General features: G+C 54.0%; 1 protein-coding gene across 4 annotated transcripts in view; it reads left to right on the forward strand.

The window, feature by feature from the left end:
* Positions 1–20,874, forward strand: part of MERTK (MER proto-oncogene, tyrosine kinase) — a 28,261-nt gene extending 7,387 nt beyond the window's left edge. For 2 of the 4 annotated variants that reach the window (XM_072857614.1, XM_072857610.1), the window contains exons 2-19: positions 2,363–2,726; positions 3,021–3,121; positions 4,247–4,420; positions 6,103–6,189; positions 6,879–6,994; positions 9,506–9,689; positions 9,996–10,147; positions 13,290–13,443; positions 13,794–13,947; positions 15,344–15,429; positions 15,539–15,634; positions 15,928–16,008; positions 16,324–16,416; positions 16,558–16,676; positions 17,649–17,758; positions 17,960–18,119; positions 18,510–18,646; positions 20,301–20,874. In XM_072857614.1, the coding sequence (XP_072713715.1) occupies positions 2,363–2,726; positions 3,021–3,121; positions 4,247–4,420; positions 6,103–6,189; positions 6,879–6,994; positions 9,506–9,689; positions 9,996–10,147; positions 13,290–13,443; positions 13,794–13,947; positions 15,344–15,429; positions 15,539–15,634; positions 15,928–16,008; positions 16,324–16,416; positions 16,558–16,676; positions 17,649–17,758; positions 17,960–18,119; positions 18,510–18,646; positions 20,301–20,781 (2,849 nt within the window). In that variant the 3' untranslated portion in view covers positions 20,782–20,874. The remainder of the gene's footprint in view (positions 1–2,362; positions 2,727–3,020; positions 3,122–4,246; positions 4,421–6,102; positions 6,190–6,878; positions 6,995–9,505; positions 9,690–9,995; positions 10,148–13,289; positions 13,444–13,793; positions 13,948–15,343; positions 15,430–15,538; positions 15,635–15,927; positions 16,009–16,323; positions 16,417–16,557; positions 16,677–17,648; positions 17,759–17,959; positions 18,120–18,509; positions 18,647–20,300) is intronic. The other 2 variants (XM_072857612.1, XM_072857611.1) reach the window with 2 other exon arrangements.

Raw genomic sequence — 20,874 nt, forward strand, 5'->3', positions numbered from 1 at the left:
TGCGGGACCCGCCAGGCTGCACAGTAAGATCTGTCTTTGCTAGCACTTCAGTTTTGCTGGGATCCCAGGTGTTTCGAGAGAGCAGCAGCGTGCTTGCAAGTGGATTTATTTCCACGCCAGCTTTTCCCTCAGGCCAAGCTGCGGTAAGCGAGGGGAGCTGCTCCAGTGTGGCAGGCACCCACGCAGGCACGCCGGCTTTCAGCTCCTCGGCTCTAGCGTGGGCTTTTAGAGCCAGCCTACGCAAATCGCTCTGGACACAGCTAAGGGGTGTCCTGCCACACAGGGCAAATCCCTTCGAAGATGCCATGAAGTTATCCACATCCCAAACAGCTGGGGATAGAAGGTACCCAAAGGCAGCGCTAGGTACGAGAAATTCCTGTTGTCACATGAGTCGGAGAGGAAAGTTTTTCATTCCTGGGCCGGTAAACACCTCTTTCCGCTTAATCAGTACAGAAAACGAGGCTAAGATCACCTTTGGTCTTTGCCTTTCAACTTGAAGCAGCCTGGGGGAACAGAAATCATCCTGGACCAGACGGAGCGCTTGCCAAGGGCACGCGTCCGTGTCCGCCCCGGACAGGGGTCCCTGCCGGGGGAGCTGCTCCGGCCAGAGCTGAAAAGCTTCAAAATGCAGTGTGCAAACAGCTGTTTGAGGCTGGATTGTGCCAGGCAGCCAGTGGCTTCAGCCTGGTAGCCTCCGGGAAGAGCAGGGGAGGGAAGGGGATTTGGGGTGGCTCGCTTGGTTTGCATTGGGTACATCTTTTTGGAACTGCCCGGCTGTTTGAGAGCTGGTGACCCGGCCTGCGAGTAAATGGCAGTCGGCTGCGTTTTGCAGCAGTCACATGGGCTTTGTTTGTGTTGGGATGGTAAAGCTTAGGAAGCAGGTTGGAAAAGCTTAGGGTCTGGTTTGTTTTTTTTTTTCTGAAAGGGAAACCCATTGTTTTGTGTGAGAGCCAGGGAGAGCCTTGCGCTTTTCTCTGCACCACCGGAGCGGGCAGAACTTAAAAAACCCTTCTCAAATTTCTGTCTAGAAGTAGCATTTCTCGAGGGTTAAAAATAGTGAGCAATTTAGCAAAGGAATATAACCAGCCTCAAAATGAGGTTGTGTTTCTTGGCTCTCGGGAAAGCACACTAGGCTCATGCCCCGTTACTTACAATAGTAATGACGTAGCTTTAAAAACTTGTTGTTTGATGTTTGAGGCCTAAGACCTGCCTCAAAACCAATTCAGCTGAACTCCGGTTAAATAAAAAGGTTGTGCTTTCTACCTGCGATATTACCTTTTAAATTGTGAATAGGTTTTTTTTCAGAAGAGACAAATTAATTTAGCTGAAATTCCTGTCTGGCACAATGCCTTTGCTTGCTGAAAGCAGCAAGGGACCTCTACCCCTCCGCTTGGGATTTCTGTGTGCCTGTGAAAGCCTCAGGAAGCTCAGAAACAGTCTAGTAAAAGCATCTACTCGTGGTATATTCTGTAGATCTTACCTCTTCAAAAATATACAGTTTTGTTTGGGGGGAATTGCTTTATATGGAGCTGCTCTTCGTCTTGTTCGTGGCTGGGGTGGGAAGCGCTGGGGGGAGGGGGAAAATGCCGTTACAGGACTGGGTATGTTAAGGGATTTGTAGGTGGGGATGCAAAGCCCTCAGAAAGAGCTGGTAAATAGCCTTCCCTTGGGAAAAATGTCTGGGAAGAGATCCTGGGAGAACAACACGAAAGAGCAGCCGGCTCCTACACAGTCTGAAGGCATTCCTTCATCTGTCTGCAGCTGTTTTCCTGAGGAAGGCAGCTCGGTAGAGGCACTTAGCTTAGCAAAAGCATTTGTGGTTGACTCAGAGAGCATCTCCCTCTTTCAGAGCAGCCCACCCTGTCCTGGGAAGGGAGCAGCGTCACCAGCAAAGAGCCTAAAATCAGAGAAATCCCCTCCGGGGACTCTTGCTGTGCTCCAGCTGAAAATGTTTGAGATGAGGCCCCCGAAAGGGGTTTACTGGAGTAAAGTCCCAAATTCCTCCTGCCCAGGGATCCTTTTATATTCCAGTCCCAGGGGTGTGATGCAGCAGAAATAGTTCCTGCCTCTCCCCTGCTGAAACAGAAGCGGCCCAGCACTTTCCTTAGCCTGGGCTGCTCCAGTTTGTTTTAAAAAGGTTTTTTTTGGAGGTGCTGCTTGTACGTAGCCAGTCTTGGGGCAGCCCCTGGCTCCGCGTATCCTGCTCAGGGCTCTTATGAGAGGTCTCCTAGAGATTTTGAATTTTTGAAGCATCTGTAAATGAACTGCCTTTAATTATTAATGGAAGCGGTGGGGCTTTGCGGGGTTTTGGGAGGGGGCGCTTGCTGGCTGGTGGTAGCAAAACCGAGATCTTCTCTTGCAGATGATGCTGACCGAAATCGAGATCCAAGGCCGTACCTGTTGGCAGAGTCCCGCCGCCCCGAGCGAAGCGTGGCCACTGTCGGTCACTGGCCTCACCAGAGCACAGAGCAGCCGCGGCAGGAGCCCTCAGCCAGCTCTCTAGGACAGATTAAGTTTAACCCTACGGTGCGACACATTGTGATTAATGAGCACAAGGATGTCACGTTTAATTGCTCCATCAAAGTACCTCAGCTGCTGCTCAGGCCGGACACCCCGGGCATTTCCTTGTGGAAGGACGGGAGGGAGCTGCACGTGCCAGACCGCATTGCCGCTAGCCACTTTGAGATCTCCGACGAGGAGGAGGTGGCAATGACCTCCACCTTCAGGTAACGGGTGCCGTCCTTCCTGGAGGGGTGCCCTGAGCGTTGGCTCCCAGGGACAGACAGGAGGCCAGGTGGCTAGCAGGAGCTTGGGACTGGGACTAGGATGGGCAGACACTCCCTAGCCCCCAAAGCCTGGCTTTGCAAGCCCAGCTTCTGCTTGGTGTGTGCTGCAGAGTGTTTGGTTCTGATTGAAATCCACCCCCAGGCTGGCAGTATTGCCGTGCCCTCCTGCGGGAGCTGTGTGCAGGGCAAGGCTCCCCGCCAGAGCCCTGACATGGTCTCTGTTTTCTCTGGCAGTATCCTTGCCGCCCAGCGCTCGGATAACGGCTCCTACGTCTGCAAACTCAACATCTCTGGCACGGAGGTGGTGTCAGATCCCATCTCGGTGCAGCTGGAAGGTGAGCTGGAGGAGGGCTAGGGCGGACATGCCGGAGGTGTGGAGTATTGTGCCTTGTCTCAGTGACAGCCCCGGGGCTTACGACACCAAGTTGGGTGGGAGCGTTGATCTGCTTGAGCGTAGGAAGGCTCTACAGAGGGACCTGGACAGGCTGGATCGATGGGCTGAGACCAATTGTATGGGGTTCAACAGGGCTCAGTGCCAGGTTCTGCACTTGGGTCACAACAACCCCATGCAACGCTACAGGCTTGGGGAAGAGTGGCTGGAAAGCTGCCTGGCAGAAAAGGACCTGGGGGTGTTGGTTGACAGCCGGCTGAATGTGAGCCAGCAGTGTGCCCAGGTGGCCAAGAAGGCCAACAGCATCCTGGCTTGTATCAGAAATAGTGTGGCCAGCAGGACTAGGGCAGTGATTGTCCCCCTGTGCTTGGCATTGGTGAGGCCGCACCTCGAATGCTGTGTTCAGTTTTGGGCCCCTCACTACAAGAGAGACATTGAGGTGCTGGAGCGTGTCCAGAGAAGGGCAACGGAGCTGGTGAAGGGTCTGGAGCACAAGTCTGATGAGGAGCGGCTGAGGGACCTGGGGTTGTTTAGACTGGAGAAAAGGAGGCTGAGGGGAGCTCAGCCTTTACTGCTCTCTACAACTGCCTGAAAGGAGGGTGTAGCGAGGTGGTGTTGGTCTCTTCTCCCAAGTAACAAGCCATAGGACGGGAGGAAATGACCTCAAGTTGCTCCAGGGGAGGTTTAGATTGGATATTAGGAAAAATGTCTTCACCAAAAGGGTTGTCCAGCACTGGACCAGGCTGCCCAGGGAAGGGGTTGAGTCACCATCCCTGGAGGTATTTAAAAGCTGTTTGGATGCAGTGCTTAGGGACATGGTGTAGTGGTGGGCTTGGCAGTGCTAGGTTAACAGTTGGACTTGATGATCTTAAAGGTCTTTTCCAACCTAAATGATTTTATGATTCTATGACCTGGGACCTGCAAGCTGTCCTCCAGAAATGGGGAGTCCTGGATGGGAAGGGGCTTGTTGCTGGAGCAGGGCACAGCCCCGGGCAGGACAGTTTGTTGTTGATAGGGCTGTGTTTCCAAGCTCTCTGAATCTCTTGCTTCTCTGCTTGTATTCATGCAGGGCTCCCACACTTCATTCGTCAGCCTGAGAAGCTGAATGTCACCAAGAACAGTCCTTTCAACCTCACGTGCCAAGCCGTGGGCCCGCCGGAGCCTGTGGAGATCTACTGGTTTCGCAACAACATGCAAGTCAATGAGAAGCCTCACATCTCCCCGTCAGTCCTGACCGTGCCAGGTGAGCCATGCAGCATCCTTGCCACGGCCAGCTGGGACACCTCTGTGTGGCTACCAGGAAGGGCAGGGTGGGAAGGTGTCCTGTGCCATCTCACAGCCTGTCCCCTTGGCCTCGCACCTCCTGTTAGGCGGGGGCTGTGTTCCCGTGTGCCGTCACAAGGCCATTGCAGCCTGCTTCGTCTTCGTGTGGCACTATGCATTGCTGACGCTTGGCTAGAAAGCTCAGCACAGGTAAATTTCCCAGGAGGTTTGGCATAAAATACAGTCGTCAAATTGTATACAGTGGGAGACGGGGGTCCGGCTTTGCAAAAGAGGTACCACAGAGGTACCAGTTTGCAAAAATGAGTCCCAGCCTGTTACTGCTCCATCCTCAGCACTGGGAGCACGGCTCTGCCCAGCATCGTCTGTGCGGCTTGTTTGGCAGCCCTGGGGACCACTCTGCCAGGGGTGATCTGAGGCAGGAAACCCCATCCGACCCCCTCTGGCTGCTGCCAGAAATTTCTTCCTCAGAAGAGGCAGGACACTCAAACCGCTCTTTCCTAAGCAAGAAGCATATTTTTCCTCTAGCCTGTGGCCATGCCAACAAGTACGCTGCCGCTCTTATGGGCTGCTTTGCTGGCAGTCCCCTCTTAATGTCTCTGGAAGACCTTGGGTTGGCCCCTGCAGTGTGTCTCCATGCCAGGCTGGTGGAGCACAGGGAGAAAAGTCCTTCATGTAACGTAAAACCCATCATGGTTTTGCTACAGAGGCAAAAGAGATGAGGGATTCCTTGATTTGCTCATGAGGGGAAGGCCACTAGCTAATTAGCAGCCAGACTATAACTGACTTGTCTTGGCATCCAAAGGCAGGCTTTAAAGGGCAGTGAAAGCCGGAAGAAGTGACTCATTCCTCTTGGATGTTCTTGCATCCAGCTGGCACACGCTAGGTCAGGTCTTTTGAACAGTCCCCCTCCTGGCCCAGGAGCCCCGTCGCACTGAGAGGCACTGCTGCTGATGTGAGCAAACGCTTGGCATGTCCAGCACGCCGTGGCGAGCGCTTTGCCTTGCAGCAGCAGCAAGCAATGTGCCCAGGAGGGACACCCCTGCACCTCCAGTAAAGTCCTTTGCGTGAGACAAAAATCCTCAGCGCTGTTGCTGCCTGGGGTCATCTCACACAGGCCGTGCCAACACCACAGGGGAAACAAGCAGCCATCCACACTCGGGTATTTCCAGTGGCCCCCAAAAGCAGTCGTTCTCCATTATCAGCTGGGAGATTTGAGCAATCTTCGAAAAGCAATAAGTCATCTGATTCAAGCCGTGGTGGTGGATTCTTCTGCTTTCCGCCTTTCCCTTTTTGGACGCAAAACAAATGCTTACTCAGGAGGTTGTGCAACGGTGCCGTAGAAACGTACGGTCCTGCCCGCTGTGCCGCGTCTCGCACTGATGGCACGCTCGTGCTCGTGGCGTGGAAGATGGGTGAGCTGGATTGCGGGGCTCACGCCCGGGCAGTCAGTGCAGAAATGCCATGAAGGGAAGCGATGAGTGCAAAATAAAAGGTCTTTTTGTGTTGCTGGGAAAAAAAAATAAAGCAACAGCACAAGAAAGGAAGCCGCAAGGGTTTTCTGTGAGCGGCAGGTGGAGAATTGGTGTGATTTGGGTGTTTTGTGGAGGTCCAGCGAACAGGTCCTTGTTTTTCCCCCTGCAGGTCTTAATGAAACGGCGCTGTTCAGCTGCGAGGCTCACAACAGTAAAGGGCTGACCGCGTCCAACCCGGGGCAGGTCAACGTGAAAGGTAAGCGGCAACATGGTGCTTGCTTTACCTGTTGACTACATGTGTCCAAGCAGGAGCTGTCCTGACCTCCACCCTTCCCAGCAGTCATTCTACATGAGCTGAAGGAGATGTTTTTAGGACTCCCATACTTATTTTTCCTCGTTTTAAACCTATATTTAAAATCAAGCGGGATGCACATAGTAGCACGGTCACCCAGTGCGGTTCTGTCATCCCAGTATCACTGCCATGGGAGGAAGCACCAAAAAGCACATTTGAAAGCAGAACTGTCAGCCCCAGAGAAGGTTTCGGAAGGGCTGTATCACTCTTTTCCTTCCTTCACAACCAGGGTGGTGCTCGCAATTTTCCATAGGAAATGATGGAAATTCTTGACATTCCTGACGGGAGCCACTCCAGCAACGTGAGGAAGGTGTTCCTCAAAACATGTTGTTGCCTCTAAAGCAGCCCAAAGAGCTCGCAAATATAGAACATGGTCAAAATAGTCCTACAAATGACTTTTTTTACTGCTTCCCTGTCCAGTGGTCTGAAACATCCGTGGTATGCTGATAGAGGATGCCGCTGCGGCTGTAGGCAGGGCAGTACCTGGGGTTCATGCACAGTCGGTCTGAGCCCCGGGAGCTGCCTGGGGGAAGGCAGACGTGCTACGGTTGGGCTTAGGCCTCCAGCTGACTGCCCTTGCCTTTTCCCTGCAGGAATACCATCGGCACCCGCCAGCGTGCATGTCCTCAACCGAACGGCCCACGGTATCGTGATATCCTGGGTGCCGGGCTTTGATGCATTTTCTGCCTTGAACAGCTGCAGTGTCCAGGTAAGCAGCCCTAACCCCCCTTTGCCCCTGCAGCCTCCCCTCACACGGATGCTCTGAGGCAGGTGGAAATCAGTGTTGCCTGGCATGAACCACATGCACTCAACCAGGCCGTTGGTTTGGGCAAATCGAGTTGGACTTTCCCAAAGGCTTTGAAAGGAGAAGCTGGCACGCTGTTCCACCCGTGCCCTGCGGTCCGGGTGGCTGGGGAATTTGTGGTGGCTTGATGTTGAGGAGTCCAAGTTGAGCAGCGAGCAGAGTCCCCAGGCGCTGGGACCTGGGGCAGCCGGAGCACTGCCGAGGTGGACAGGAGGCTTGGAAGGAGCTGCTGGAAGCTAGCTTGGTGGTGTCTGCTCACAAAGAGCGGCTTTGCTCTGCCCGCTGTGAGAGGGGAAAGCCGGTGGAAGGGGTCCCACAGAGAAGCTGATGCACAGAGCATGAAGCAGGCTTTAGTCCCGGGAGCGGTGTGGTTGAGTGGGGGCAGAAACAAGGGGCAATGGGAACAGGTGAGTTGCCTGCCTGGAAGAGCTCATCCCGGCTCGTGCCTGCGAAGCGTGCAGGAGGGAGCTGCGAGAATCTCTCCCCTTGGGCGAGACAGTCAGGTTGTCATGTCTCTTCATGGAGAGTTGCCCAGAACTGCTCCAAGTAGCTCTTTGGGAGACTTTGCGAGCCTTGAGTTGCTGCAGGCACGTGCTTGTCCCTACTTTTACCTCCTGGTCAAACACTTCCCAACCAAGCAGCCTTCCCGCTGGGGTTTGGAGGTGGCGGTTTCTCTCGACTCTCCGCTCCTTGCAAGTACTGGGAAGGACCTGAGGGGTTGCCTGTCTCCTGGACAAGTCAGGGAATGCCTTCTCCATGGGTACAGCCCCGCAAGTAGTTTCCACCTGCTCTATCTGTTTGACATTGCTGGGTTTCACAGTTCAAGCCCATTGCTGCTTCTCTTGTGGATGTCTTTTATACTGGCTAATCTATACTCCGGCTGAGATACTGCGTGGAGAGAGGCGATGTTTGAAGCCAGGTAAAAGTGAAAGGAGTTACAGGGAGGAAAGGTACCAGAGCTAATATTAGCGCTGCGTCCACTGCTGCTTTCCAGCTGGAGCCTGGGAGGTGGGGTGGAGAGCCAAGGAATTTCCTATGACTTAACGTTCACGGTCTGTCATTAGGAAATAGCCCTTCGAACTGGAAAACAAGACATGATTTCTGGCAAAAACACAGCTGTGACTAAGCCTTTTTGCTCCTGTCCCCTTTGATAATCACCTCACTTGGGTAGCGTGGCCTGCCGACAAAGTGACTCATTTCTGAGCATGCTGCTGCTTAAAAGGGAAGGTGTTGCTGTCACACCTGCCAAGTTCAAACTGTTTAAGTTTGCAAAAAGCCTGATTTTTTTTTAAAAATACATTATTTTGATGGACTCTCTCCAGAAGACAAGTTGAGGATCGAGATAGCTGAGCTGGGCTCGATGCTCAAGAGAACACCCAGTCCCAGTGGCGCTTTCAGGAGCGGCTTGCACGTTCACCTGGTCACTGCTCACCTTCCTCAAAGCATCTAGCGATGTCTTGGGGACCTTCTCAGCTTTATGAGGATGAAGGCTATTATCTTTCATTTTGGCTGAAAAATACTGCTGGTGTTGATGCTGAGACCATCCTGAGCATCCTGGGCTACCCAGGGAAGTACTCTTGTTGCTTAAGCAGAAAGGCAGATCTCCTGCCACCCCAAAACCATGCGCGGAGGCTTTTGAGAGGACTCTATGACTTTCTGCTTGTGATTCATGCTGAAACACGTCCTGGGGGTTGTCTTCTGAGTCCACTGTCTCGCTTGCACTGGTGTCCCTCGTTCTTGCACTTCCCTCTTTCCTTCCGCTGTCCTGGCCCAGGCCACTTTTGTGGTGCTTCTCATGAAATGAGCCACTTTCCAGAGAGCTGCAAGGGCTGTGTGGGCAGCTACATGGGTGCTCAACAGCCAGCCCTTTGGGGAGAGAGCAATTTCTCTTTGCGTAAAAAGCGTGGCTTATTTTTAGTACGTTGAATTCATCCCTGCTGCTAAATGTAATGATGGAGTCTGACGAGGTCTGTGATTAGTCCCACAACATCTGATGGCAATAAGTCCTGCGGTCTAATGATGCGTTGCACGAAAAAGGACTTTCCTTTGTTTGTTTGGGACTTGCTGCCTGGTAATGTTATTGGGTGCTCCTTTTGCTCCATGCCACAGGAAAGAGCAAATCCTCCCTCCCTCCTTTCTGCAGTGATGGCGATTTCACACATCTCTGCCATGTCCCCACCGCAACTCTTTCTTCTCCGCCTATGTCGGAGCCCTTGCCCTGGGCCCCGCAAATGGCCTGCTGTCAGCTTTCTGCTCGGCAGGGACGAGCCAGCATGCAGGAACAAGGCCCTGCCGGTGTTTGGATGGGAGGCAGGGCTCTGGATCCTGTTTACAGATGTAAAATTCCTGCCGCACGTCTCACCCTGCAGGTTGCTGCTGACTAATCCCTGTTTGTGGACTGATTTTTCAATTAAGGTCAAGGAAGCTGTTCCACGAAGCAACGTCTCACTTCGGCTCTTCAACACCTCGGTGCCTCCCCATGTGTATCACATCCAGCAGCTGGGGCCCATGGTGGACTATAACATCCGCGTTTCCTGCGGGAATGAAGTCGGCTGGTCGGCGTTTAGCCCCTGGATAACTGCCAGCACCACTGAGGGAGGTAGGAAATGAGTAGCGAAGACTGAAAAGGGTTTCCCTGCCTCGGTCGCGCAGCTTTGCTTTGTGCAGGACTCTCTGGATGAGATGCTGGTCCAGAGTCATGGTTGCTTACGGGGTGGGACATCTCGACTCTGTTGATTGGGGAAAGGAAATTTACCCACAGGTGGTCACCTGCTGGAAATGTTCAAGGCTGGAGGAAATACTGTGTGCTTTCTAGTTGAGCTACAGCTCATTTTCCATCAGCCTACCATGTCCCTGCACCCATCCACCCGGCTCCCCTCACCTTCTTCCTCTTTGATTCCTGCAGCTCCAACCACCCCGCCGATGAACGTCACGGTGTCATTCAATGAATCCAGCTCCTCCCTGGAGATCCGATGGGTGAAGCCGCCCCTGGAGAGGATCCACGGGGAACTGCAGGGCTATCGCATCTGGTACAGGTGGCAGAGCTCCAAGGGATTGGTAAGTCACCAGGGAAATGGGGAAGAATGGCTAAAGCCTAGAAAAAATCCCGGCAGCCGTTAAGCAGGGATGTCCAGTTTGGCCTTGGTGCTTCCACGTATTCTTTCTGAGCTCCTTTGTCTGCCATCTTGTGCTTTCATCTGGGCTTTTTTAATACAAGTGATCTCTCGCGTGTTTATGTAACTCATGGTGATGCCCTACGTCAGTAGTATTGCGAAGAAGCAGTTCTGCATGAAGGAGACAAGGGGTTTGCTACCATGGCTCCTATTCTCTAAAACAGTAGTGAGATACTCTTCCCGGTGTTGACAATCTCTGCTATTGGCTTTGGAGTGGCAGTCAAGGTTTGGCAGCATCTCTGGGCACTTTCAGCCATGGAGTCAATCGTAAGGTGTTGGGGAGAATTTGTTCCCTGGGTTTTGAGTAGTTCCTTACTCAGATGGGATTTATTCTGTGCATTAACTCATCTGCAAACCCATGGCACAACGTTTCATGGCTCAAGGAGCATTTTCGGGCCGGGGACCTGCCCATGAGCGTATGAAGTCATCTGGCACAACCTTGCTTGCCTTTCCCAGGGTTTGGGAAGTAGCCTTCAGGAATTTGCTTGGGTGAGGTTGGCCTGACCTCTCGGGCAGTCCTGGCTCATCTCAGCTACTGGGCAAAGGAGCATCCCATCCAGGCTCTGCCAGTGGTCGGGGAGCCTCTGGATAATTGCACAGATGTATCCAGCTGTCGCTTCTGTGCTGTGGTTTGGTCTTCCTCTGTCCCAGGCTGAAAGCACAGAGAGGCACTGACAGCCTGAACCCGGTGTGGAAAAAATGACTCACACCCTATTTTTTGTAGGATGCTGCATTTTCTGTTCTCCTTTTGTGCCTATGAAAAAGAGCATGTATAAATCCAGACCGAACGAAGTTAGGGAAACAATATTATGGTCTTGTGACTAGCATGGAAAAAAAAAATGCTGACATATTTGTTGTCTCTCCAGCAGAAAGCAAAAAACAGGACTTGCCCTTTAAGCCCTGGGAGACTATCTTTTGTTGTTGTTGTTGTTGTTCTTTATAAATTTCCCCAGTCAAATGCTTATGGGGTGAAATTTCTGCTTGGGTTCCTGGTCAGTAACTGTTCTCTTTAATGCTGGCTTTCAGGAGGCTCAAAAAACCCCTCTAGTGGGGAGCGAGTTCGGGTGGGAGGTAGCTGTGCGAGGGACCGTGGCTCTTCGGAGACCGAAGGAAGCAGTTGTGTTTGTTGCTGATTTGTTTCATCAGCCTCCAGGTTTTATGGAAGGCAAAAACACATGTCAGAGCCAGCCAAGGGCAGGGGCCAGCACGTCGTTTTATAAGGGCTGTCGCGGAATTAAAAGGCACGGGAACGGCTTGAGCCTGTGCCGTAACCTTTCTGCAGAGCACCACGGGCTGGTGCGCTGCCCGGTTCTCCCACGCACGCCCAAGGGTCTCCTGAGCTGACGGACAGACAGTCTGAAGGGCAAGAGCAACCTGCTTGCTGTTGAGTGGAGCTTGGATTTCTCAGAAATAAAGTCTCTGAGTTCTGGCCCTGGACAGGCTAAATATGAAATGCCCCAAAATAACCATCGGTTTAACAGCCCCAACACGATAAAGGTGGGGGGAGTCCTGTATTTCTGTGTCAGCAGGGCCACCTGCAGGACTCTTCTCCACAACCAGCTTAAAAACTATTTTTAAAACTTCAAAAAAGTTGGTTTATTTTATCCTTAAACCAGCGGTTCTTGTTTGAGCCAAGGCTGCCGGAGCTGGGACGTGAAGAAATTCCTCAACTACCACAAGACTCATAAAAAACCATTAACTTTGGCAGTTCCGTCCTGCCAGAACAGCTGTCTGCTTTGCCAGCGTGCTCATGCTCTCCACAGTCTGCTTGGTATCAGTCGGGCTCTGTCCTCAGGTGACACAGCAGAGCCCTCTGCGATATGAAAGGATCCCGGTGCATTTTTAGGCTGGCGGTAGGGAAAGGATCTCGTGTGCGTTTCTGCCAAAGGATGCTGTGAACGCGAGGCGGGAGGAGAGCAGGAGTGCGGGAGTGGAGGCAGCAGGGGGTATGAGCTCACGCCACTGCCTGATGGCACAGACACGCTCCTGGGACTGGGATGTGTTTCACATCCATTTCTGTGGCTTTTTTATGACCGTGAACAGAAACCGGTTCCCTCTGAGCAGCTCCGATTTCCTCCTCCTTGCCCACCGATCCCACTCGGCTGCTGCTTTTGCTCCGCCGCGTGACATTCAGCCAGGGTAAAGAGCTGGGCTCTGCCAGCCGCAGCAGCCCGCCAGATGTTTTGGACGCCACTGGGCAACTGTTTTGCAGCCGGGGGTCGGCAGAGAGCAGCAGCAGCACTTTCGCAGCTGAAGAAGACCAGGAAATGACAGGGAATTTGCAGGGAAAGACTCGCTTCTGTTTTTACCGAGGAAAAAGGTCTGTGCCACGGGGCACGCTGACTCCTGCTGTGTTACCAGGCAAGGAAACACGCCCTTAAAACTGGAAATATTATTAGCTTGACACAAAACCACAGTCAGAAATTATCTGCCCTAAGATCTGCTTTCTGTGGCAGGGCACTTGAACAATCAAACCAGGAGCGCTGCGGCTGAAAGCGGTCGGAGATGCTCTGTGAAGGAGCGGCGGTGGCAAGCACTGAGGCTCTGCGGGTGCCGAGGCTCGCGGGGCTGCCCGGCACGAGCCACAGGCATCCCTGGCCGGCAGCGAAGTGGGGTGCGAGCCTCCGCTGGCCAAGCCAACCGCAATGAAGGCTGGGGGTCAAAATCCCTGTTACCGCCATCTCATGAAATGCCTTTCCCCCTTCCTTCCAAGATCGCTTTCCTGCCTCTTTTCCGGCTCAGGCTGCTGGTCCCGCTGCTGTTGACAAGCAAGGAGCGACAGCGGCACGAGGTTTGAACAGGAAACGCTGCTCAGCCCCTTTCCAGATCCCATCCAGCTCTTGCAGGCAGGGCTATTATTCTCCATAAATAGCTTGGTGCTGCATTTCCTCTGGGCTTGTGAAAGCAAAGCAGCACAGAAGTTTGACAAGGGGACAATTCTCAATAAATCTCCAGGTTTCCCTACTGCTGTAGGGACAGGCCGCTGCCTCCCCCAGCCCAGGCTTTTCTTCCCTTCCTCTCTCCAGCAGAATGTCTCCGCTGAAGCCCGGCAGAACGCCAGTGTGGCCATCCTGCCCGTGGTGGCCACCAATGCCACTTGCTCCGTCCGTGTGGCTGCCATCACCAAGGGAGGAGTGGGACCTTTCAGCAGCCCGGTGGAGGTCTTCATCCCTGGCAGTGGTAAGGAGGTGCCCGTCCCTGCCCACGCGGCGTGAGTGCAGGAGAGGGTGATGGGGAAGCACACAGGGCATGCTTTCCTTGCCCAGCCATGGCCATTTGGCATCCCTCCATCCTTCAGACGCTTTCCCCGACGGCCAGGCTATCGGACAAGAATCTGGGATCTTCAGCGTGCTTTGGTAGCCAGGAGAGACTTGCTCTCCACGTGCAACCTTGGTCCTCCTGCCCTCTTCTCCCCTGTAACCCTTTGGGCTTTACTGGGTTTGGTTTCAGCCCCTGGGAAATCCTTCCCCAACCCCTGGGTGCTGCAGGCTGACTCCTTCACCGGCTCCATTAATGGGATATTTTCTTAGGATTAATAACCTCAAACCCCTCTTCGACTCCAGCCTCTGGGAACACAGACTCCTTTATCGTAGCCCTGGGCTTTATCTGCGGGACGATTGCCGTTGGACTGATCCTCTGCTTGTCCGTGGTCATCCAGAAAAGATGTGTGGAAACAAAATATGGGTAAGCCGAAGGGAAAACAGTTTGCAGAGCTGTCCTGAGCTGGGCAGGTCGCAGGCACATGGGGCACGGGTGGCCAGCAGCCCACGTTGGACGCGGGGAGACTTCTGCCTCCGGTACTGACGTCATCCCCACAAATGGCATTTTTTTTTATGCCCATTGTGAGGGACTGAGTGTATTTTTACTCAGCGATGGTACTTCCCCTCCCTTCCTTAGCCCAACAGTTCACCTTTCGCTCACTATTCCTATTTTTAAAGGGAAGTAAACTTGTGCAACTTGATATGGGAGGGTGGCCTCGGCATTTTGACACAGAGGTGAGAGAGCAGTGATGTCTAATATCCTGTGCCCTGTGGGCTAGAGAAACCCCTCCTGCCTCGTCACACGCCACGTCTGTCTTGGTCCCGTGGCGAAGTATGGCACCAGCCCTACCGTGCAGAGAGACTGCCGCTGGGCTGTGTAAGCGGTGTTTTAATGATGTGGACAGAGGACTGTTTTCTGCTACAATAAGCCAACGCTACGCACTCACCCTCGTGACTTTCTAAGTGGCATTTAACTGCCCTGTGCTACTGGTTTTGTTAAACAATTGTGGTGCTAGCAGCTTTGCTTATAAGCGCCATCACTTGGGCGTCCACTGCCAAACTGGAAATGTGATATAATGAACTCCTTTGGAGGAGCATCATTCCAGTAAGGGAGTTTATTGAGCTGGTGAAGGAATCCCACCTACTCTGATCTCCCACGGCATCCCCCCCATCCCAGTTTGGAAACTGGTGGTATGTAAGGATCCCTTTCCTAACCGGTGTAGCGTTGTCACTCTTTCCTTGCAATGCTAGCTCCCTGGGAGCTCTTGAGCATCTGCTGTGGTTTTGTTTCCCAGCGCTGGACCTCTGCACGGCCCCGTACCAGAGGGGTTGCACGGCATCTCCCGGCAGCACGCCCATCCCCACCGTTTTGGGGCCGTGGTGTGAAGCTCCCTTTAGTTTATTTTTGGCTAAGGGATGGGTTGCACATGTTAACAGAGAGCATTGACAGGCTGGAGTTGTGCCTCGGGCAAGAGAAGAGATTGCTTTAGGAGGTGGTAGATCTGGGCACTATATTCCTACCCATACAGACTGCTCTCCGAGTAGGAAATGAATATCCCATTTCCTCCCCCAAAAACCTCTGTGACTCACTCCTTGACAGATCAGCCTTGTTTATCAAGTGGCTGCTTTGCTCGGTCGCTGTAAGCGATGGCACTGATCCGGTAAACGGGAAATGAAAAAGATTAGCATGGATGTGCATATTTCCTCCTTTACTACCGATACCCCTGCTAGCGCTGTGGTCGCCCGCCCCTGCATCGGTTCCTTCATCGGAGGAGAAGCAGCCACACGTGGCCCAGCAGGATCTGTTTCTGTCCCGGCAGGAACGCTTTCAGCAGGGACGACTCGGAGCTGGTGGTGAAATACACGGCCAAGAAGTCCTACTGCCGGAGAGCCGTTGAACTTACGCGTAAGTATATTTTTTTTAATCCCTCTGCAAGGAGGTCGACGGGGATATCGCAGCAGCGATATGTCTGCAGGTGGGAGGTGACCTGAGCTTCTGTTCCCCTCTCCTGCAGTGGGCAGCCTGGGCGTCAGCAGCGAGCTCCAGCAGAAGCTGCAGGATGTAGTCGTGGACAGAAACACCCTCAGCCTGGGGAAGGTCCTGGGAGAAGGTGAGTGCTGCAGCTGGAGAGCTGGGGATGGACATATGGGGCAGGGGCTGCCGCTGCTACCTACATCATCCCCCAGCTCCAGGCCCAGGGGATGTGGGGAGGTGGTGGGTCAAGTGCCAGGACCCCTGGGTTCATGTCCTCCTTCTGCCACTGATGAGACACAAGCCTCACCCCTGTAGACCTTTGAGGACTCTCCATCTTAGAGCATTTCAGATCTTCGAGGACATAGTGGTGTCCTGAAAGGTGGTGCTTCGGGCTGTGGATAAAGTGCTTGCTTCTTTCCCATGGTGCAGGGGAGTTTGGGTCAGTGATGGAGGGGCGTCTCACCCAGCCCGAAGGCACCCCGCAGAAGGTGGCTGTGAAGACCATGAAGCGTAAGTCATCACCCTGGCCTTGCAGAACTTGATGTTGTTTGTCCCAGTGGGTGCCAGCGCTCCTGCTACCCACCTCAGGTGGTGCTCTCTCTGCATCCTGGCACCGTTTTGTGGGGATGCTGGCCTCTCTGCCGCAGCTCCTGGTGCCAGTCAGGAAGGGACACTAGTATCGGACAGCCAAGGATGGCAGACATACCGGTGGTCCCTTCCCGCTGACCCACGCAGGAGCTGTGCTGTGAAGGGAGGTGGCAGCAGTGATTTGGGGTGTTAAAGCTCTTGGGGTTTTCAACCTCCTCCTTCTTCTCTGCTTCCCAGTGGATAACTTTTCCCAAAAGGAGATAGAAGAGTTCCTCAGCGAAGCAGCGTGCATGAAGGACTTCGACCATCCCAATGTCATCAAGCTCCTAGGTATGGCTGTTCCTCCCCCCCTCCAGCTGGGATTTGGGCTGGGGAGCTGGACCGGGGAGTGCTCGGGTCCCACACAGATGTCTGTGGGGGGAGTGTGGTGCCTTTGCCCACGGGGCCGTGCAACCTGTCTGTGTTTTCCAGGCGTGTGCATCGAGCTGAGCTCCCAGCAGATCCCCAAGCCCATGGTGATTCTCCCATTCATGAAATATGGCGACCTGCACAGCTTCCTGCTTCGCTCGCGGCTGGAGATGGCTCCCCAGGTAACGAGCGCAGGGAGCAGAGGGCTCTGCGTCTGTGAGGAGCAAGGTGCGACCGTGCCTCTTTTGGGGACAAACCTGCCTTTGTTTTTCGAGGACATCAGGAGGACATGGTTGTAGTCCTGCTTCCTGCCGTTGTCAGGTGGCAGCGGCGGGATCCAGCTCCACAAAAGCCTGTGGGATTCTCGTCTTCCCTCCTCCAGGCTGAACAAGCCCGGTTATTTCAGCTTCTCCTTGTACACTGTCTCCTCCAGCCTCATCTTAGTGGTCTCCTCTGGGCTTGCTCCAAGATGTCTTTCTCCGACTGAGGAGCCCCAAATGGGACACAGCATCCAGATGTGGCCTCACCAGTGCCAAATTACGGGGACGAATAGTTTCTCTTGAGCTGCTGGCTCCAATCTTGCTAATGCAGCCTGCTACGAGGTTGGCCTTCGCTGGCACAAAGGCGCACTGCTGAACCCTGGTCAACTTGCTCTACACCAGGGTCCTTTTCTGCAGACACCAGGCTGCTTTCTAGCCAAAAATACGTGATCTGAAGGCAACCAGTGGGAAGGGCAAGAAGGAAGCAATGTCTAGTTGCAGGCTGCACTCCAGAGACATGGAAGGAGGAGGCGGGGGTGGGAAGGGTAGCCACTGCTACAGCAAACCACAGCGAGATGTGGTTTGCCGGGACGGGCTCTTCTGGCCAGTGGCACAACGTGGCCGACAATGCTTGGGGTTATTTCTAAAACAACTGTCCCCACATCTGCAGCTCCTGCAGGCTTGTGATTCAATACATCTTACAATCTGAGGTCGTTAGCCCAACGGGGATGAGAGAGGCCACAGTGGCTGCTGCTGTGGGCTCCTGGTGCTCTCCAAGGCCAGTGAGACCGCTAGGATTTCAGCCGGCAGCCCTGGACAGGGAAGCCTTTCAGATCAAACCAAACGCGCTTCCCAAAGGGCTTGCACTGTCTAACCCGCACCTTCCCTTCCCAGTTTGTGCCCCTGCAGACGCTGGTGAAGTTCATGGTCGATATCGCCCTGGGGATGGAGTACCTGAGCAGTCGGCACTTTCTCCACAGGGATTTGGCGGCTCGAAACTGCATGTGAGTTTGTTTTCCTCTGCTTCATCCTGGATAGATGAACACCAGTGGAAGCCCTGTGGTTTTACAGCACAACTTGGCTTCCTTCAATAAAACCTCCCTCGGTCTTGAGAGACCTGGGAAAAGAGCTCAGCCTCAGGTTTCCGCTTCAGAATTTGGCACGTCAAGCTTTTCTATCTTGTCATCCCTGTTCCCGCCTGACAGGTTACGGGACGACATGATAGTGTGCGTGGCAGACTTCGGTTTGTCGAAGAAGATTTACAGCGGCGATTACTACCGTCAGGGCCGAATAGCAAAGATGCCAGTGAAGTGGATTGCCATCGAGTCCCTGGCTGACCGCGTCTACACCACCAAGAGCGATGTGGTAGGTCCACATGGCTGGGCAGCCAGGCGGCAGGAGGCAAGAGCTGGGGAGCGATCCCTGGGTTGAGTCGTCCTCCCTTGCCGCGCTTCGTTACGGTTGTTTTTTACCCTGGAAGTGCAAAGCCAGAGGAGCGGGAGGCTGTCGGTAACAGGACGCGCTGACCTTTCGCTGCCTGCCCAGTGTCCTGGAATAGGTTTACTGAGTGGGCCGCTCGCCTCTTCTGCGGCATTGCTTATTATTTCCAATTTTGGGGAGGGCAGGACTGGAGCGACAACTCTTAGCATTGTGCAGGGGCCCAGTGGACGCTGGGCAGTGACCTTTCCCCGTGAAAAGACTCATTCATTCCTCCTGGGAATGTCCTTTCAGCGCGCTTTCCCTTTGTCCTCGCAGTGGGCATTTGGCGTTACCATGTGGGAGATAGCGACCCGAGGGATGACGCCCTACCCAGGAGTGCAGAACCACGAGATCTATGAGTACCTCTTCCACGGGCAGCGCCTGAAAAAGCCCGAGGACTGCTTGGATGAGCTGTGAGTATTGTAACCCTGTTTCTGGGCTGTGGCACAGCCCGTTTGCTCTCTGTCTGTCTGCAAACAACCTGTGCATCGCTTGCCCTTAGCTCAGGTGGTTTCTGTGGGGTGCTACTCCTTGTGCTTTGTGGCTCGCAGTTGCTGATGTCCTTTCTTTAAGGACACAACAACTACTTGTGCTGTGGATTTGTGGCTTAGCACTAAATGTGGCCGAAAGCCTGCAAAGCTGTGCATCACAGGGCAATCAAAGACCGTTCCGGCATGCCCGCGCTCCCACCTGCTGCAAACCTGCCTCTCCGAGCGGAGTGAGACAGCTCTGTACCGGAGAGGGACTCACCTTCCGTCTCACCCCCGCCATTTCTCCCACAGTCCCCAGAAACAACAGTTATTAAAGACTGGATTTAAAAAAAAAAATGGCAAGGATTTAACCTTTTCTTCCTTGTGGGGTTGACAGGCAGGGAGCTTACAAGAACGCACACGCAGGTTTGCTGTCAGAGGAAAGCTGGCCAGAATAACGGTGTGGGTCAAATTTTAAACTGAAGTATCACAGAAACAAAAACTTCAAAACCCTTAATATTTGCATAATGTCCTGAGTTTTGATGTGCCTAATAAAAGCCAGATCCCAGAGCAGAGCGGCGTATCACCCAGGGAAGAAAAAGCATCTGCTTTACTCCAGGCAGACAGAAATCGCGACGAATACCCAGGAGAAAGCGATGGGTTTGCAGGGCTGGCACGGAGGGCTGTCGAGCTGGGCTGTGGGCGTGGGGCGGGTGGGAAGTGCCGGAGTCACCTCGCTGGGGACAGGAGCAGTGCCCTCTGCAGTTTGTGGTGGAGGAATCAGACTTCTTAGTGGTTTTTTATTAGGGTTTTTTTTTAATTAAGCCAGAAGCTCTTGGCTGGTGATGCTCTTCTCTGCCCCACAAAACTCTCTAGTTACTCAGGGCCCTTCAGTGCCTAAAGTCTATGAATCTGGAAAGGGAAAATGTGGAAACCTCAAAACTTTGCATTTCTGAGCAGCTCAGCGAGGGTTTTTTCCCTGAGTTTTCTTCCTGAGTTTTTCTCCAGTGCCGTTGCAGCTGAAAATGTTTAACCTTCCCGTGGCTAAGAGCTGCAAATACAAAACCGGTTAAACTAGCAAAGCTGCTCGGAGTCACACAAGGGTTCCTACAAGGCCCCTCTCCGACGCCTGTCCCTGAAGGATGCGGCAAAGAAACCTTTTATAGGATGCAGCCTGCTGGAGGGCAGCGGGGATGGCGTGTGCCCAGCAGCGACGTGCTGGGAGTTCCCAGTGTGCCCTGACATCCCACCCGGGAACAGGCACCTGCGGGAAGGACAAGAGAAGGACTCGGTGTCCCGGGAGCAGAACTGGGGTGGTCCCGGGGGGCTGATCACAGGGCTGCAGCCGGCTACCTCTGCCCAACCCTCAGCAAGTGCCAGGCGCTGGAAGAGACTTCTACCAGCAGCTTGGGCTGATAAATCCCTGCCGTTGGGCAAACAGCCTAAGCAGAGAGAGTTGGTTTTGCTTTGTTTTAATGCAAAGCAGCTCAGGGCTTGCCCAGTTTGGAGAGAAGGAGGGAATTAACCCCCCTGCAGCCTGTAGCCCAGCGCCTGGCACCATCCTCCATGATAACCACGCTCCTCTCCCAATTTCCAGGTACGAAATAATGTCTGCGTGCTGGAGAGCTGACCCTGCCGCCCGCCCAACGTTCTCGCAGCTGAAGGTCCATCTGGAGAAGCTGCTAGAAAACCTGCCCGCCATCAGGGGATCCGGGGACGTCATCTACATCAACACCAGCCTGCCCGAGGAGAGCCCGGACTCCACCCAGGATTCGGGCTTCCCCCAAGCGGACTCTGATTTGGACCCCGAGGACGTTGCCAAGCCCTGCTCCCCCCGAGCGAAGGCGGCACAGGTGGCCGTGGATGTCCACCACAACGAACAATGGGGGACGAGGTACGTCCTGGAGGAGCAGCTCAGCGGCCCCGCGGAGGAGGCCTACGTCCCGCTGCTGCCCCAGGGGGTGGCCACAGGGGGCTTGGCATGGACCCAGGCCAGCACCTTGCCCGCCGGCGGCTCGCTCGCGCCGGGGCTGCTGCGTGCCGGTAGCTGCGTGGAGGACTCCGAAGCGGTGCTGTGAAAGGGGGAGCCTGCGCTGAGCGGCGTGTAAATGGGCTCCGAGAAAAGGACAGAGAGGGTATATTTTAATAAAAAGTCATCTGTTTCATTTCCT

The sequence above is a fragment of the Ciconia boyciana genome, chromosome 3, assembly GCF_034638445.1.
Source record: "Ciconia boyciana chromosome 3, ASM3463844v1, whole genome shotgun sequence".
NCBI classification, from domain to species: Eukaryota; Metazoa; Chordata; class Aves; order Ciconiiformes; family Ciconiidae; genus Ciconia; species Ciconia boyciana.